This window comes from Hemiscyllium ocellatum, chromosome 3 (genome assembly GCF_020745735.1).
Source record: "Hemiscyllium ocellatum isolate sHemOce1 chromosome 3, sHemOce1.pat.X.cur, whole genome shotgun sequence".
NCBI classification, from domain to species: Eukaryota; Metazoa; Chordata; class Chondrichthyes; order Orectolobiformes; family Hemiscylliidae; genus Hemiscyllium; species Hemiscyllium ocellatum.
The window spans coordinates 29,107,576-29,126,692 of record NC_083403.1 but is presented as its reverse complement, the minus strand read 5'-3'; the positions used below and the strand labels follow the sequence as shown (position 1 = coordinate 29,126,692).

General features: G+C 45.6%; 1 protein-coding gene across 1 annotated transcript in view; it reads right to left on the bottom strand.

Annotated features, from left to right (window-relative positions):
• Window positions 1-4,710: 4,710 nt before the first annotated feature.
• LOC132835181 (D-aspartate oxidase-like) overlaps window positions 4,711-19,117 on the bottom strand; it is a 43,306-nt gene continuing 28,899 nt past the window's right edge. The window contains exons 5-6 of the mRNA XM_060854540.1: window positions 5,825-5,935; window positions 4,711-5,394 (exon numbers count right to left, since the gene is read on the bottom strand). Coding sequence (XP_060710523.1) covers window positions 4,821-5,394; window positions 5,825-5,935 — 685 coding nt within the window. The 3' untranslated portion in view covers window positions 4,711-4,820. The remainder of the gene's footprint in view (window positions 5,395-5,824; window positions 5,936-19,117) is intronic.

The following is a 19,117-nucleotide window of genomic DNA, read 5'->3' as shown; positions in this document are numbered from 1 at the left end:
GTCTGTCTGTATATCTGTGTGTGTGTCTGTCCACCTGTGTCTCTGTCTCTGTATGTCTATCTGTGTGTGTGTGTGTGTGTCTGTCCGCGTGTGTGTGTGTCTCTGTCTCTATGTGTCTATCTGTGTGTGTGTGTGTCTGTCTGTCTGTCTGTCTGTGTGTGTCTGTCCACCTGTGTCTCTGTATGTCTATCTGTGTACATGTTTGTCTATACGTCTGTCTGTGTTTGTGTCTCTGTCTCTGTGTGTGTCTCTGTCTCTGTGTGAGTCCTTGCCTGAACACTGAACCCAATTGCACTCTCAGCGGGAGTAACCTGATTGGTGCAACAAATGATGCGTTTCCCTCCTCTCTCAATCAAGGAGAGGACAGACAGCTGCCTGAAAGCTCCCAGACAGATCCCTGAAATAGCCTTGTCAGGGAAGCACTGTGTGGCACAGTCACCTTCACTGCCAACACTGGGCAACTCAATCCCTACCCACAGAGACAGGGACCATGCTCTGGCATTCTGACCTCTCCATGAAACTTGGCTTCTGCACTCTGTTGGCACTGGGTGCCATTGTCTTTGAACATTCAAATGCCTTTAATGCCTGTGTGCCAATCACATCTCTAAATCTTTCTCTCTCTCTCTCACTTCCAAGGTGGCACAGGGGTAGCACTGCTGCCCCACAGCGCCAGAGACTCAGGTTTGATTCTTGCCTCAGGCGACTCTCTGTATGGTGTTTGCACATTTTCCCCGGGTCTGCGTGGGTTTCCTCCGGGTGCTCTGGTTTCCTCCCACAATCCAAAAATGTGCAAGTTAGGTGAATTGGCCATGCTAAATTGCCTGTAGTGTTAGGTGAAGGAGTAAATATAGGGGAATGGGTCGGTGTGTGTACTTGTTGGGCCGAAGGGCCTGTTTCCACACTGTAAGTAATCTAATCAAACTCAGACTGCAGGTCTCCCATCTCCCTTTGCGGCATTCACAGTGAAGTATTCCCTCTATCTCACTTTCCCCCACCCCCTCACCTTTGCTAGGCTAAGAACCTGATGTATGAGCTTTACACTGAGCTGTGCCTCAGTCAGTGGCTGCTGGTTACAGCCACACTACACCTGCCTCTGAATTGCTGAGCTGCTGAATCTCTGTGGGATCCTCCTGCCCACTGGAAAATTACTGAAAACCATGTGAAAAAGCAGGCTTAATCGGCTGCCTAATGGACTCAGTCATAATCCTGCTCCGTGAGCTCCCACCGTTTTACATGCTCCTGCCTCCAAGCCCCCACAGGGCTGGCCAAATGAGGTCCATACATTCACATAATCATTGCTGTCGGAGAGATGTGACAGTGTGTGTTCAAATATGCAATGGGTTAGAGGAACGTCTCTTTATTAGAAATTGGGAGACCGGGTGGTGAGCAGAAGAGACACACTGTTATGCAGCAGACGTGTTGGACGAAACGTGCTCTGATCTTTTTTCCAGCCCTCACTCAGGAGCCCTTGGTCATTATTTGCTCTGGAGTTCAGAATTCACACTTTGAGTCCCTCAGAGCTTGATTTCACATGTACAATTGCTTCACAGGGTAAGTCAGCACTAGAACCAAAACTAATAATGCATTCTGCCTTCAGCTGATTTCTTTTTCAGTTCAGTACTTCCCTTTCTCATTAAGTATGTTTGAGTCATCCATCACATTTGTGTAATGATGCTCTCATTTCCAGATAATACAATAATGAGGAGCAGCCTTCTGCAGAGGGATATTTTTCATATTTCTGTTTATTGTGCAGTACAAACAGTTGCTTTTCTTTTGTCTGCTGCTCCTTTTGCTGGATATGATTAGCGAAATTTTATTTTATAAGTAGCTGTTTTTCTTTGTTAACCTCTTACCAAATAACAGGGGCAGAAACTTAAATGTGAACGTTTTCAACCCAACTTGATCAATGGGCTGTAAGGGAGATCTCCTCTTCCTCATGTCCAACCCTAACTTTCACCCTGAAGGAGACAGGGTTAGCTGATGAAATATCTTTCTATAACCACTCAGCACAGTCAAAAGGGCCAAATTTCTCAATGCATTACATTTAGTTCAATGGGTATTAGATCCATGGAGAATTCCTGTGCAGATTGTTTGCTTTTATTAAAGGGCTTGACACAGGAACTTCATTGAGATCCATAATTAGAATGCCAAATGGAATTTCAATGTTTCTGGTCACTTGATTGCTTTAGCAACAGCACTATTGAAAACACATCAATATCAGTCCCCCTAAACCATCTGTTAGTGACACTCCTGCCTCTGTGTCTTGGATGGATGGCTAATGCTTTATGCTATTTAGGAGGCATGAGTGTGCCACCAGCTGGCAGTGAACTGATACTACACCAATGGATTTGCCACTGAAAAGCTTCGAAAGTCCTACGTGTTTGGTTGTCAAGTCCACTGGCAACATCTCACCAGTGAGATGTTCAGTAAAGATTTTTTTAGAAAGTTTTTGTGCATGGGAGGTCATGTCTGACGAACCAGATTGAGTTTTTTTAAAGAATTAAGGAAGACAATTGAGGAAGGCAGATCAGTGGGTGTGATCTATACGGCCTTCAGTAAGGCGTTCAATAAGGTTCCTCATGGTAGACTGGCTAGCAAGGAATACAGGGAGAACTGGCTCAAACTTAGAAGACAGAAAGTGACGGTGGAGGGTTGCTTTTCATACTGCTTTTGGTCATTTATAGAAATGATTTGGATGTGAACATAGGAGTTATCATTAGTATGTTTGCAGATGACACCAAAATCAGAGGAGTAAGGTACAACGAAAAGGTTACCTCAGATTACAATGGCATCTTGATCAGATGGGCCAAAGGACTGAGGAGTGACAGGTGGAGTTTAATTTAGATAAATGTGAGATGCTTAATTTTGGAAAGGCAAATCAGGGCAGGACTTATACACTTAATGGTAAGATCCTGGGGACTGTTGCTGAACAAAAAGACCTTGGAGTGCAACTCAAATCCTCCAACCCTGGCAACTTCCTTGTAAATCTTTTCTGAACCCTTTCAAGTTTCACAACATCCTTCAGATAGAAAGGAGACCAGAATTGAATGCAGTATTCCAGAAGTGGCTTAACCAATGTCCTGTACAGCCACAAAATGACCTCCCAACTTCTGTACTCAATGCTCTGACCAATAAAGGCAAGCATACCAAATGTCTTCTTCACTATTCTATCTACCTGCAACTCTACTTCCAAGGAACAATGAACCTGCACTCCAAGTGCCATTGTTTGATTTTTTTTTCCCTGAAGTTCCGAAACAATGCAACAGCTTATAAAACAGTAATTACTCCTGTTAGAATTCGAGGAAGTCAGCTCCAACATTGAAAATATCTCCAAAAAAGGAGCACCTCTTACAGTCACAAATTTTTTTCCCATCCTCCATCTTGGATTACCCAAAATCCTTATGAAGGATTCTTTGAGTGAACAATATCTGAAGTGGGCAGGTACCATCTTGTGCCACAATCTCTGCACCAGCTAGTCTGTGGAGAAACTGCAGGGTGGTTCCCTGAAGGACCAGAACTCTACTTCAGCCTTGAATATGCTAAACAGAAGAGCACCCACAGTCCGCTAGTGTAGAGGGTTCACAGCCCTCTGATGACATTGTGCAACAATGTCCTTGCAACCTCTGGATTCACCACATGGAGAAGAACGACCAGCAGGACATTCCATACAGGTACAGCTTGACTGTAGTTATGGTGAACAACAGGCAGCAGATGGGATACCGTATGAAGAAGTCTGTGAGCATATACAAACTGAAATTCATGAAATAAACATTATTATGAACATCAATACATCAATGTCACTGCTATAATATGGGTGGATAGATGATGCACAGTCTGAACAGACTGTCCTTTAAGGAACAGAGGCAGGAGGTCTGAATGGGTCAATGGGCTTTACACTGGGTGCCAGGAGCACTGTGCAGATACAGGATCACATCAACAACAGCCTTCAGGGTTTTAAGGAGAGGTAGAGGTAGGCCTCATCACCACAGACATTGCCTCACCATGTCACATGGTGCACAGCAAGCTTCATGGTTTAATCATTTAAGTTGTCCACACCTACCCTGAGTCAATGCTGTATTGTCACCTCTGTGGTTCTCCCTGGCGGTTAGTTCAGGTGGCTGTCCAGCTGAACCATGTGAGCTCAGTTCCTGTACCAGCCAGGGTCACCACAAAAGCCCTACCTTCACAATATTGCCCTTCAATGGGGGTGTGGGAACCCTCAGGTTAAACCAGCAGCAGCTGTCTCTCTGTAATGGGGGAGTCGTCCTCTGGGACTATTGGTGACTGAACTGCTACAGCACAACCCAAACAACTTCACCTGAGACTAACAGATTTGTTCAAACCTTGCAGCTGGGGGTGATGGTGCTTGTAATAAATTCACCATTTTCATTTTATTGGTTATTAACTGAGCATTTTATTGAAAATTTTTAACATTTTTCTTAATTGTCCACCTCACTGTGCACAAAGACATTAAAACAATGATGTGTTAAGGCAGAAGGTACAAATTAGAAACACATAGGTTCTGCTCACAAAGAAAGAGACAATCATCTGATGATTTGTTCATTCACACCCTATTATACAAAACAGCCACACCACCTAATTACTGTAGACATAGGAATAATGAAATCCTCAGGATGCTTTTCCAATGGTATATGATTTCCAAATTGTGCCCTCTTATTATTATTCTTATGATTATGATTTACTGTCTGGATCACCGATAAAAGCTCTTTATTGATGTTTGTAGAATTACCTCTGTCCATATGTTGTTTCGTTTGAATCCAAAGTTGTCATAACAATGAGATCATTTGCTGTCGTCCTGTTCACAGTTTAGCTTTAGGACGGACAGGTCGGCATCTTATTTCTGTTGCACACTCCTGAACCAGTTGGGCAGCTTCCTTCGCAGTTCCCCAGTGAAAGGTAACCCCAGCTCCCCCATGGCCGTAATTGTGCACCAGGTACACGTGATACCCCTCACATTCCAGCTGCTCCTTCTCCAGCCTCAGCACGTCTCTGACAGGCCTCAGACCGACTCCTTCGAATAATTTACGAGCGCGCTGGAGACTTGGTTCTAAAGCACAGCACGCCTTGAAAATGGCCTCGCTGTCCGACGGGTCGACTGACATCCGCCAATCATCTTTCTGCCTTGTTCCACCCAAAGTAACGCTGGAGATTCCTGGGTAAATGTAAGAGGTGCCATTGCCTACACGGACAAAGTGTTTGAGCCAAGGGGCGTGAACTTTATGAATCTGGCCCCTTACAGGATAAATGTTCATGTCCCCAGTAAGGGCCCTGGCTCCAATACCTGAACAGTTCACAATGATCTCATACATTCCATAAAGTTCCCAGAAACCTGTGATCTTCCCCGTCTGTAACTGGCCGCCTGCATTCTCTAACCTGGAATTAACAATACACCATGTTTAGAAAAGAGAATTCTATAGTTGACAATTATCAATAGGTTCATTGGGGAAAAAGGGAAGTGCTGAGATTTTCCTCCTCGCCTTTAAGATCTGTCTTGATCACGTTGCGTGTCACATGGCTAAGAGAGATTTGTGCCTCTTTCCCCTTGACTTCCTTTACCTATCAGAACCTTTTTTCCTTCACCCAGTAGACTCCTCCCCAGTGACTGATAGAACTGCTGGACCATCACTGCCTGCTACTCTGGTATCAGCTACACTTTCAGTAATCACGTGAAACTGAGAGCAGTAATAACTAACAGCAGGCAGGCACAGTCAAAGACCATTCCCTAACGAGCTGAGGAGTATCAGAACTTAAAAAGGATCAAAAGTCTGAGAAATCCAAGCATTCAAAGTTAGAAATTTCAAACCTGTCATCGATATTCTCGAGGGTACTATGGCGATTTCTGGAAATGATCCCAGGATTTACTGCCAATGCTGCCCCTGAAGTGCTGAATTTCTCAGGATTACAATAGCATACCCTGAGGTTGTAACAGTAGCTTATGATCTGAACTGGAGATCACAGATGCCTTTCAAGTCTGCTTCTCTAATCTTTTTAAAAGGAAACTAGAACAGCTTAGTAAAACAGGGGAGATTAAAAAAAAATCAGTAATTTAACTTTACAGACAGTTGTTGAAAGCACTGAGTAAGAAACACAATCAGACTGATTCAAACAACAACCTCCACCCGTAAAGAAAAAATAATTGAGACTGTTCTCCTTGTTCATCCATATTTGTTCAATTTTCACGGTCAGTCTTCTAATTCTGCTGGCTTCAGGCAAGAGGTTGTTTAGAATTGCCAGATCCTGCCTCAGCTGCCTAGAACAGTCAACTCTTGACTGACCACCTCCGCACCTGTCAGCTGTTACCTTTCTGAGTTTCTCAAATATTCTCAGCTTCCTTACTTATTCGGTGATTCACCTCTCAATAAATCCTGCTCTTTCTCTTGTTCCTTTGTATGTTTAAAGAATGCAAGCCTGCTTTTTTTTCCCCTTCCCCATCTCATTAAAAGATGGCCCAGCGAGTTCTTATTATCCCAGTTTGCTATAAAGGCTGAGAACTGTGATATTCACAAACTGGTTTGTCAGCTTTTATTACCCACTTCCAACTCTTGGCCCATGATGACCTGGTGCAGGCAGTGTCAGCTTTTTAAATCTTTGCAAAGTCATTCTGTTTTAAAATATGCCATTTTACTGCAATTTGTAATCTGGAGCCCTTTACATGAAGTTAAGCAACAAAGGATCAGACATTCTGTAACATGGTAATGGGTCACATTGGGTTGCAATTTGGATCTGTAGACAATTACAAGCATACACAATAAAAATAACCAAAGGAAATTGTGAATGTTAAGAGACCTGAAAAAAAATTCAAAATGTTGGTAAACTTACAATTTGATCAATAAGAGTCTGAGAAGAGGGAAGACAAAATTAATGTCCCTCCTTTTACCTGTTTTTCAAACTGAAGAAATGAACCAAATTTCAGAACAAAGGGGAACAATTGAAAAAAAAAACTGATGAGAAACAGTGAGGGGTGTTATACAAATTGGTTTAAACATGAAAGAGTTAATTCCCATGGTGGGATAGGCCCCACCCTTCAAGATATGAAGGGCTGTTCCTTTGAGGAGCTAATCAAAGAATTGTAGGAGTTCTACGTGTGTTACCAATGCTGGGAGGAAATGTTTTTGTAGCTGTAATGTAAATTTACTCTTAAATTGAGCCTAATGTCTCAAAGAGACCATTTTGTATCTTAAGTGTAATGTAGCAAACTGCTAAGTAATACACAATAAACCTATTTACTGTTGGTGCAGATTGAGCCTGATTTCTGTTGGTGACATTGTGTGAGGATCCTTCCCCACATGGTATCAAGAACTGAGACCAGCAAAATGATTGATGGCAGCAAATTATTCAAGACATCCCAGATGGTTATAGCAGAGAGCAACATGGAGATGAGAAAGAAATATTGGGAAATGTGACCTTTTGAGCATTTAAAGCAATAATCAGGGGATTCAGTAGGTGACTAAGGCCATCAGAAATGATAAAATGCTATAAAGAAAGAAAAGGATGTGCAAGGCAACCCGAGGAAGAGATTTCTGGATGAGATATGAAGTCAAAGCTCGTGGTACCTGTTAGATTCAAAGTCATAAAAACCAAGTTGACATCAAACATCTAGATCACCCTGTCAGTGTGGTCACTCCAAGCACGAGATCACACTCCCTTCCCATCCACAACACCAGCAGGGTCAGGTCAAACAACATGGCTGCCATAGTGAAGGTCATCCATTACTGACATTACTCAAATCTGTAACATGGCCTGAAAGAACGAGCTTCCATTTATTTATCACTTTTCATAGCCCAAGGACATCCTAAAGTGTTTCACAACCAAGAAAGTACTTTTGAGATACAGTCACTACCGTAGCATAGGAAAGATAGGCAGCCAATTTGTACACAGCATGGTCCCATAAACAGCAATGAGATTAACTCAAGAGACAAACATTGGTCAGGACAATACAAGTTCCCTTTCTGCAAATAATGCCATGGGATGATTTATGTCCAATGCAAAGGGAAAATGGGAACTCAGCCTAATATCTCATCGAGAAGACAACAAACTCAATAAGACTGCACTAGAGTATCATCCAGGGGTGATATGCTCAAGTTTCTGGAATTGAACCTAAAAACCTTCTGCAATTAGGAGCAACAAAGAAATGAAGTTGAGATTGACAAAAATAGAGTTTCAAAAATAAAGAATTTAGAAGGAAAGAACATGAAGCAAAAGAAGTAGGAGAAAAAATAAAGGGAAGAATCTAGAGATATGTTATAAACTTCACCAACTTACTGCTTCCATAGCTTGGCAGGTTGAATAATTCCATATTAAAACTGCAACTGGGTTTCAGTATGCCTTTTCAAAAGGTATTTCAACACCATTAGTTAAGTGTGTTTAAGACCTTTCATCTGTTTCAGTTACCTGTCAGGGTTACATTGGTGGTCAATGGTTAGGGGATAGGGACTTCCAGGGATATTTTATATTGGTAACAGGGAAATGCCTGTCTATTCAGAAATGAAGTCATCTTCATTGTGTTGGAAGGCATCTCGAGTCAATTCATGCTTTCTGAAATGACTTATTTACTAGTGGTTGTCAAGTGAACAACATGCCTTTCAGTGTTTCTGAAGATTTGGAGACTCTTGGGAAGATTTACAGAACAGGCATGGGTCGTCGGTCGACCATGATTATTCTGGCTAGACAAGGTTAACCCCAGTTTCCAAGGGCCACATCTTCACATTGATCACCACGGCTCTCTTGTTATGGGGACAATGGAGGAAGCAACCCAAAAATCACAAAACTCAACCTCACCTCCTGAACACAGCATTTCCCATTGACATGATGACAGGCTAGGGTCAGGCTATGGCCCTGGGTCAGATACAGTTAGGGAAGGTGGGGGGGGATGGGGGGGCTAGAATCTCCATTTCCTAATATTTCATTCCTTGCCATTGGAGGAAATTATCCCATATGCTCTCTTAATCTAATTATCTATTCTTATTATATATTATCTATTTGTTCTCCTAACTTCAGGAAACTGTGATCACATATTTCTAAATCTGTAATCCTTTTCATTTGTCAACAACTTAAGACTTATTGCAAGTTCTCAGGCCTGGAGACATTCCCACTCGAATATTTGAATTCAATACAATTCGGCCTCTGGATGTTATTGACAGATTATTTGATCTCGTAATAGACCGTGTCCCAGACTGACCGTGTCCCAGACTAATCGTGTCCCAGACTGACCGTGTCCCAATCTGACTGTGTCCCAGACAGACCATGTCCCAGACTGACCGTGCCCCAGACTGATCGTGTCCCAGACTGACCATGTCCCAGACTGATCGTGTCCCAGACTGACCGTGTCCCAGTCTGACCGTGTCCCAGACTGATCGTGTCCCAGTCTGACTGTGTCCCAGACTGATCGTGTCCCAGACTGAACGTGCCCCAGACTGATCGTGTCCCAGACTGACTGTGTCCAAGACTGACCGTGTCCCAGACTGACCGTGCCCCAGACTGATCGTGTCCCAGACGGTCTGTGTCCCAGACTGACCGTGTCCCAGATTGATCGTGTCCCAGACTGACCGTGTCCCAGACTGACTGTGCCCCAGACTGATCGTGTTCCAGTCTGACTGTGTCCCAGACTGACCGTGTCCCAGACTGACCGCGCCCCAAACTAATCGTGTCCCAGACTGATCGTGTCCCAGACTGACCGTGTCCCAGTCTGACCGTGTCCCAGACTGATCGTGTCCCAGTCTGACTGTGTCCCAGACTGATCGTGTCCCAGACTGACTGTGCCCCAGACTGACCGTGTCCCAGTCTGACTGTGTCCCAGACAGACCATGTCCCAGACTGACCGTGCCCCAGATGGATCGTGTCCCAGACTGACCGTGTCCCAGACTGACCGTGCCCCAGACTGATCGTGTCCCAGACGGTCTGTGTCCCAGACTGACCGTGTCCCAGACTGATCGTGTCCCGACTGACCGTGTCCCAGACTGACTGTGCCCCAGACTGATCATGTCCTGGTCTGACTGTGTCCCAGACTGACTGTGTCCCAGACTGACCGTGCCCCAAACTGATCGTGTCCCAGACTGACCGTGCCCTAGACTGACCGTGTCCCAGACTGATCGTGTCCCAGACTGACCATGCCCCAGAATGACCGTGTCCCTGTCTGACTATGTCCCAGATTGATCGTGTCCCAGATTGATCGTGTCCCAGACTGACCGTGTCCCAGACTGATCGTGTCCCAGACTGACCATGTCCCAGACTGATCGTGTCCCACATTGATCGTGTCCCAGACTGACCGTGCCCCAGACTGACCGTGTCCCAGACCGATCGTGTCCCAGACTGATCGTGTCCCAGTCTGACCGTGTCCCAGCGTGACCGTGTCCCAGTGTGACTGTGCCCCAGACTGATTGTGTCCCAGACTGATCATGTCCCAGACCGATCGTGTCCCAGACTGATCGTGTCCCTGACTGACTGTGCCCCAGACTGACCGTGTCCCAGTCTGACTGTGTCCCAGACAGACCATGTCCCAGACTGACCGTGCCCCAGATGGATCGTGTCCCAGACTGACCGTGTCCCAGACTGACCGTGTCCCAGACTGACCGTGCCCCAGACTGATCGTGTCCCAGACGGTCTGTGTCCCAGACTGACCGTGTCCCAGACTGATCGTGTCCCGACTGACCGTGTCCCAGACTGACTGTGCCCCAGACTGATCGTGTCCTAGTCTGACTGTGTCCCAGACTGACTGTGTCCCAAACTGACCGTGCCCCAAACTGATCGTGTCCCAGACTGACCGTGCCCTAGACTGACCATGTCCCAGACTGATCGTGTCCCAGACTGACCATGCCCCAGAATGACCGTGTCCCTGTCTGACTATGTCCCAGATTGATCGTGTCCCAGATTGATCGTGTCCCAGACTGACCGTGTCCCAGACTGATCGTGTCCCAGACTGACCATGTCCCAGACTGATCGTGTCCCACATTGATCGTGTCCCAGACTGACCATGTCCCAGACTGACCATGCCCCAGACTGACCGTGTCCCAGACCAATTGTGTCCCAGACTGATTGTGTCCCAGTCTGACCGTGTCCCAGTGTGACCATGCCCCAGACTGATTGTGTCCCAGACTGATCATGTCCCAGACCGATTGTGTCCCAGACTAATCGTGTCCCGGACTGACTGTGCCCCAGACTGACCGTGTCCCAGACTGACCGTGTCCCAGACTGACCGTGCCCCAGACTGATCGTGTCCCAGACTGACCGTGTCCCAGACTGATCATGTCCCAGACCGATCGTGTCCCAGACTGATCGTGTCCCGGACTGACTGTGCCCCAGACTGACCGTGTCCCAGACTGATCGTGTCCCAGACTGACCGTGCCCCAGATGGATCGTGTCCCAGACTGACTGTGTCCCAGACTGATCGTGTCCCAGACTGACCGTGTCCCGGACTGACCGTGTCCCAGAACATGATTATGGGTGGCACGGTGGCTAGCAATGCTGCCTCACAGCGCCAGAGACCCGGGTTCAATTCCCGCCTCAGGCAATTGTCTGTGCGGACTTTTCACATTCTCCCCTTGTCTGCTCCGGTTTCCTCCCACAGTCCAAAAATGTGTGGGTTCGGTGAATTGGCCACGCTAAATTGCCCCTCGTGTTGTAGAGGAATGGGTCTGGATGGGTTGCTCTTTGGAAGGTCGGTGTGGACTTGTTGGGCTGAAGGGCCTGTTTCCACACTGTAAGTAATCTAATCTACTGATTGTGTCCTCGGCTGATCCAGTCTTCATTAGAACGGAAACATTTCAGCAGAGAGGTTACTATCGATTAGGAACAGAAATCCTGGCTAATATTGAGTGTAAGATTCCCTAAGGAAGCCCTCAATGTAGTTAACCCAGTCCGAGAAGTGAGCTCTTCCTGACGCACTTTTCTTACTCACTCAGGGGAATTTGGTCATCGCTGGCTGGGCCAGCATTTACTGCCCAACCCTAGTTGCCCTCGGGAAAGTGGTGGTGAGTTGCCCTCTTGAACCGCTGCAGTCCACATGCTGTGGGTGGACCCACAATGCCATTAAGGAGGGAATTCCAGGATTTTGACCCAGTGATATATTTCTAAGTCAGGATGTTGACTGGCGTGGAGGGGAATGTGAAGGTGGTGATGTTCTCATGCATCTGCTGGCCGTGTTCCTCGAGATGGAATTGGACATGAGTTGGCCTGTGCTCTAAGCATAAAATGTGTTGCTGGAAAAGCGCAGCAGGTCAGGCAGCATCCAAGGAGCAGGAGATTCGACGTTTCGGGCATAAGCCCTTCTTCAGGAATAAATTCTCCAGCATCTGCAGACCTCACTTTCTCCTGTGCTCTAAGCAGCCTTGGAAAATTGCTGCAGGGCATCTTGTAGATAGTACACACTGCTGCTACTGAGCTTCGGGGTGGAGGGGAATGGATGTTTGTGGATGTGGTAATAATCTATCAGGCTACTTTGTCCTGGCTGGTCTCCAGGCTTCTTGAGTGTTGTTGGAGCTACACCCACCTAAGTGTGGGTGTTCAATGTGCCTAAGTACAGCCCAGTATCACATGAAGTGGTGCATTTGTCCACCAAATCCTGACTGTACGTGTTTAAAATCACGGGATCACATAAATGTACAGCTATTAGAATATCTATATTAAATCTTAATGTGAGGAAATAAATTGAAAGACTATTCCACAAAAAGACTCCATGCAGGTGGAGGGGTGGGTGGTTTAACTGCCATTTATTTTGATTGTGGTCACAGCAGGATACTTTAAATTGAGTTTGTAGGGAAAATTGCCAGAAAAAATAAGGACAGACTTGTAATTCATACTGTGCAGACAGTGAAGAGTCAGTGTGCTTGACAGAACAATCAACATCAGGTAGATTTATTGCTCACTTGCAAATAATATCCTCTAATTCCTACTGCTATTCTTCCCTGTAATGTCTGTTCATAGTGACCTCTCATTTCTATGCAGTGACCTTCACCTTGCTGGGTGACAGGAGTAACTATACTGAGGACAGGTCAGGTGGTGAGGTTGGGATGGTCTCAATGACCTGGCTATTGGGTTGGGCCTTTCCCGTCAATGGTTAGAGCTCTGAGTCAGTGACAACCAGCTCCTGACCACTTCCCGAGATACCTCAACCCTTCCAGGGTCTCGCGCAAACTCCTGAGCCACTGGCCAGACGTGCCAACTGGGCCAGCACTCGGCTTGTTCTTCCAAAGGACAAATGCACCTGGCACCTCTCTAGGATTGATAGATGGCATTTTGTTATAACCATGCTGTGCTGTACTGAGGATAAGGGATGATAAGGCAAGGATCAATGAATCCTTTACTGAGTACAAACTGCCTTGCAAATAGAAACGGTGCCTCCAAGCCACATTCCACTGGCTGCAATGTTGCCTGCTGTGATTGTGTGTGTTTGTTGGTTCAGCAACTGAACCACAGGTTTATGAGATAGCAGCCCTTCATAAAACAAATCCACAACTATTCACAGTGAAAGCTGCTCGTTATGTAATCAAAGGCAGCACAATGCTGACTTGTGTGCAATTCAGATACAAGCAAATTGCTAATGTTGCCATCCAGCTGCTTTTCCACACAGTAACACTATAATCAGAGCTGTTCATGACAGGGCTACTGTTTGATCTGTCCCAGCCTCTGGTCTACATGGGGAAGCCTGTACCTGCAGCAAACACATCATTGCTGAAGTCTGTAATTGCTCTTAATTGGTTCCCTCAGAGTAGTATTTGCCTCAGTTGGAATTTTAACAGGTGATGTAGTAAAAAAGGGTTAGGTGCCAAGTCCTCCATGTACCGCAAATAAAATACATGGATATTCCAAGTGAAGGGAAACTAACGAGTAATCAATTTGTGCTTTCCGATATTCAGGTATGAACGTGTCAACACCAATGCAATTCTCATACCTCGGTACCATTAAGCTGGTTGGAATGTGACCTTGTAGCTTCTGTCACACCCCTGCTCCTGTCCCAGGGCAGTCCACTGGAATGACTGAGGGCTCTTACCACAGAAACACTTGGGGGAGAGTGGCTGGAGCAGATCCTGAACTTGGATTGTAAATAGAAGACAGCCACTGAGTAATCTGAGGTGGGGTGGGGGGGTTGGGGGGGGTGGGGGTGGTTTCAGGCTCACATTGGGTGTATAAAGAGGTTTCAGAGAGGATGCTGGAGAATGAGGGTCAGTGGGATGAAGGGGAATGCAGGTGATGGTGGGGGGGGGATATAAGTAGGTTGGGGGGGGGGGAGGGGGTCTCTGACAGGCTGCAGGGCTACCCTCTTTAGCCCATAAAAAGTAGGCACCAGGTCTCACTCATCGTGGGAGGGACCTTAATTACCCCAATGTCAGACCTGGCACACAAGTGGTAAGGGGATTAGTGCAGTGCTGCTACCAACTCAATACAAATCAAACCTGGAATTACAAATCCACTGGTGACCATTGCCAATTGTCAGAAAAACCCATCTGGTTCACTAATATCCTCCAGGGAAGGAAAACTGCCATCTGCACCCGGTCTGTGACTCCAGACCCACAGTAATGTGTGGTTGATTCTCTGTAATGGCCTAGGTAGAAGGGGATTTCTACCCCATTTCATGGCCACCTGAAGATATGAGCTCCGTGTAAAAAGACTGCATTTCTTTTTTACTGGCTGACTTTCGGCAATTTGGGCCATTGTGTTTGAGAGTAAGTTTCAGGAGAAAGAATGATTTGATGCTAATGGTTTTGACAAGATGGATGTGGAAATGATGTTTTCTCTTAGGGGTGGCATGGTGGCTCAGTGGATAGCACTATTGCCTCAGAGTGGTAGGGACCTGGGTTCGATTCCAACCTCGGTTGACTGTCTGTGTGGAGTTTGCACATTCTCCCTGTGTCTGCGTGGGTTTCCTCTGGGTGCTCCACTTTGCTCCCACAGTCCAAAGATGCACAGGTCAGGTGAATGGGCCATGCTAAATTGACCATAATGTCCAGGGATGTGTAGGTTAGGGGAATGGGTCTGGGTGGGTTACTCTTCAGAGGGTCAGTATGGACTTGTTGGGCTGAAGGGCCTGTTCCCACACTGCAGGGATACTAATTCTAACTGGGGGCTGAACATCACAAATCTCAAACGGGTATTATAACAAGTGAAACAGAACGGCAGCATCATCAGCTTCTGACCACTTAACCATCTGTTAAAGTACAGCTTACAAAGCTCAGAAACAAACCCATCCAAACCTTCTACCTCTCTCCAGTACATTACTAACATGCATTTATGTGGTGCCTTCACCAGGGTAAAAATCCCTGGGTTTTAAACATGGGATTAATCTGCAGTGGTATCTGACCTATAGTTTGCCAGAAAATGTATAACCTCTCTGGGTTTTTTTTTTGTTTTTGAAGTCCATAGCTTCCCGTTGAGTAAGTGCGGTATTTCATGGAGACTTCATCCAGAAGAATGAAAAATAACAGAAAGGCAGATCAACAGCCAGGAGAGGGAGGGATGCAGAAACTGCATTGAAATATCACAATAGATTAGAAAATGGCCATGGCAATATCGATTCATTCTTCACAGCTCATTGTGAAAGACAGTCTCTCTCAGCCTTGAACACATTGTGCCTGTTTATCAGGTTGTCCTCATGCTCAGAGCTGTTAACTCACAGTCATCGTTTTCAGATCTTATTCCCAATTCCAACCTTTGCTTTCTTATATGCTCTCATGAATTCGGACAGCAAAGTATTTATTTCCTCAATGAATCAGAGTATTTAAAATGTCTATTCACTACCTGCCAGACACAGGAACAATATTTCTTCATGCTAAAGGAAACTAAAAGACAGTCTGGATGAAGGCACAGTTAACATATCTGGAACTGTCAGTGTTGCAAGCACTGTGCCTAAGGAACATAGCAAATGTAATTATGCTGATGAGAGAAAGCAATAAAACATTAATCAAGGAACTGTTAGCTTGTCCACTCACCAGTCATAGAGAAAATGCTCAAGGAGTTTGTGGAATACAATCAATATCCTTCTAATGAGACCGCACACTATAGGGATAATCAGGATTTTACTTATTCATTCATGGGACATGGGTATCACTGGCTGGTTATTGCCCGTCCCAAGTTGCCCTTGAGAAGGTGGTGGTGAGCTGCCTGTACTGGGAAATAGAGAAGGCATGTCAGAAAGGCAAGGTCACAGTGATCATGGGAGACTTCAATATGCAGGTGGACTAGGTAAATAATGTTGCTAGTGGATCCAAAGAAAGGGAATTCATGGAATGCTTACAGGATGGCTTTTTGGAACAGCTTGTCATGGAGCCCACAAGGGAGCAGGCTATTCTGGACCTAGTGCTTTGCATTCAACCAGACTCTATAAAAGATCTTAAAGTAAGGGAACCCTTAGGAAGTAGCGATCATAATATGGTAGAGTTCAGTCTGGAGTTTGAAAGAGAGAAGGCAAAATCAGATGTAATGGTGTTACAGTTAAATAAAGGTAATTATGAGGGCATGAGAGAGGAACTGACAAAAATAGACTGGAAGCAGAGCCTAGCGGGGAAGACAGTAGAGCAAAAATGGCAGGAGTTTGTGGGTATAATTGAGGACACTTTTTACAGAGGTTCATCCCCAAGAAAAGAAAGATTATCCGGGGAGGGATTAGACAACCATGGCTGACAAAGGAAGTCAGGAAATGTATTAAAGAAAAAGAGAGATCCTGTAGAGTAGCTAAGAACAGTGGGAAATCAGAAGATTGGGAAGGCTACAAAAACAAACAGAGGATAACAAAGAGTGTAATAAGAAATGAGAGGATCAAATATGAAGGTAGGCTAGCCAGTAATATTAGAAATGATAGTAAAAGTTTCTTTCAGTACATAAGAAACAAACAACAGGCAAAAGTAGACATTGGGCCACTTCAAACTGATGCTGGAAGCCTAGTGATGGGAGATAAGGAAATAGCAGGAGAACTTAACTAGTACTTTGCGTCAGTTTTCACAGTGGAAGACATGAGTAATATCCCAAAAATTAAAGGGAGTCAGGGGGCTGAGTTTAGTATGGTTGCCATTACAAAAGAGAAAGTGCTAGAAAAGTTAAAAAGTCTTAAAATTGATAAATCTCCTGGCCCCGATGGGATACATCCTAGAGTTCTGAGAGGTGGCTGAGGAAATAGCGGAGGCATTGGTTGAGATCTTTCAAGAGTCACTGGAGTCAGGAAAGGTCCCAGATGATTGGAAGATGGCTGTTGTAACCCCTTTGTTCAAGAAAGGATCAAGACAAAAGATGGAAAATTACAGACCAATCAGCTTAACCTCAGTTGTTGGTAAAATTCTAGAATCCATCATTAAGGATGAGGTTTCTAAGTTCTTGGAAGAGCAGAGTCTGATTAGAACAAGTCAACATGGATTTAGTAAGGGGAGGTCATGCCTGACAAACCTGTTGGAATTTTTTGAAGAGGTAACAAGTAGGTTAGACCAGGGAAACCCAGTGGATGTGGTCTATCTAGACTTTCAAAAGGCCTTTGATAAGGTGCCACACGGGAGGCTGCTGAGCAAGGTGAGGGCCCATGGTGTTCAAGGTGAGCTGCTGGGATGGATTGCGTATTGGCTGTCTGACAGAAGGCAGAGAGTTGGGATAAAAGGTTCACAGAAGGCAGAGAGTTGGGATAAAAGGTTCTTTTTCAGAATGGCAGCCGGTGACGAGCGGTGTCCTGCAGGGTTCAGTGTTGGGGCCACAGCTATTCGCATTATATATTAATGATTTGGATGAGGGGACTGGGGCATTCTAGCGAAGTTTGCAGATGATACGAAGTTAGGTGGACAGGCAGGTAGTACTGAGGAAATGGGGAGGCTACAGAAGGATTTAGACAGGTTGGGAGAGTGGTCCAGGAAATGGCTGATGGAATTTAACGTGAGCAAGCGCGAGGTCTTGCACTTTGGCAAAAAAAAAGCATAGACTACTTTCTAAATGGTGAGAAAATTGGTAAAGCCAAATTACAAAGGGATCTGGGAGTGCTAGTCGAGGATTCTCTAAAGGTAAACATGCAGGTTGAGTCCGTGATTAAGAAAGCGAATGCAATGTTGTCTCTTATCTCAAGAGGGTTGGAATATAAAAGCAGAGATGTGCTACTGAGACTTTATAAAGCCCTGGTTAGGCCCCATTTGGAGTACTGTGTCCAGTTTTGGTCCCCACACCTCAGAAAGGACATACTGGCACTGGAACGTGTCCAGCGGAGATTCACACAGATGATCCCTGGAATGGCAGGTCTAACATACGAGGAACGGCTGAGGATCCTGGGATTGTATTTGTTGGAGTTCAGAAGATTGAGGGGAGACTTAATAGACGTGCAAGATAATACATGGCTTGGAAAGGGTGGACGCTAGGAAATTGTTTCCGTTAGGCGAGGAGAATAGGACCCGTGGACACAGCCTTAAAATTACAGGGGGTCAATTCAGAACAGAAATGCGGAGACATTTCTTCAGCCAGAGAGTGGTGGGCCTGTGGAATTCATTGCCGCAGAGTGCAGTGGAGGCCGGGACGCTAAATGTCTTCAAGGCTGAGATTGCTAGATTCTTGTTGTCTCGAGGAATTAAGGGCTACGGGGAGAACGCTGGTAAGTGGAGTTGAAATGCCCATCAGCCATGATTGAATGGCGGAGTGGACTCGATGGGCCGAGTGGCCTCACTTCCACTCCTATGTCTTATGGTCTTATGGTCTTCTTGAACTGCTGCAGTCCATTTGCTGTATGAGGACTCACAATGCCATCAGGGAGGGAGGGTTTCTGACCCAGTGATTCTGAAGAAAGAGTGATATATTTCCAACTCCAGATGGTGAGTGGCTTGGAGGGGAATTTGTAGGTGGTGGTGTTTGTCCTTCTGGGTGGAAGAGGTCGTGGGTCTTTGAAAGATCTTTGGCGAATCTTTGCAGTGCATCTTGTACGTACTGAGCGTCGATGGTAGAGGGAGTGGATGTTTGTGGATGTGATACCAATCAAGTGGGCTGCTTTGTCCTGGATGGTGTCAAGTTTCCTGAGTACTGTTGGAGCTGCACCCATCCAGGCAAGTGAGGAGCTATCCATCACAATCCTGTCTTGTGCCTTGAAGATGAGGGACAGGCTTTGCTGAGTCAGAAAGTGGACTATGCACTACAGTATTCCAATCTCTGA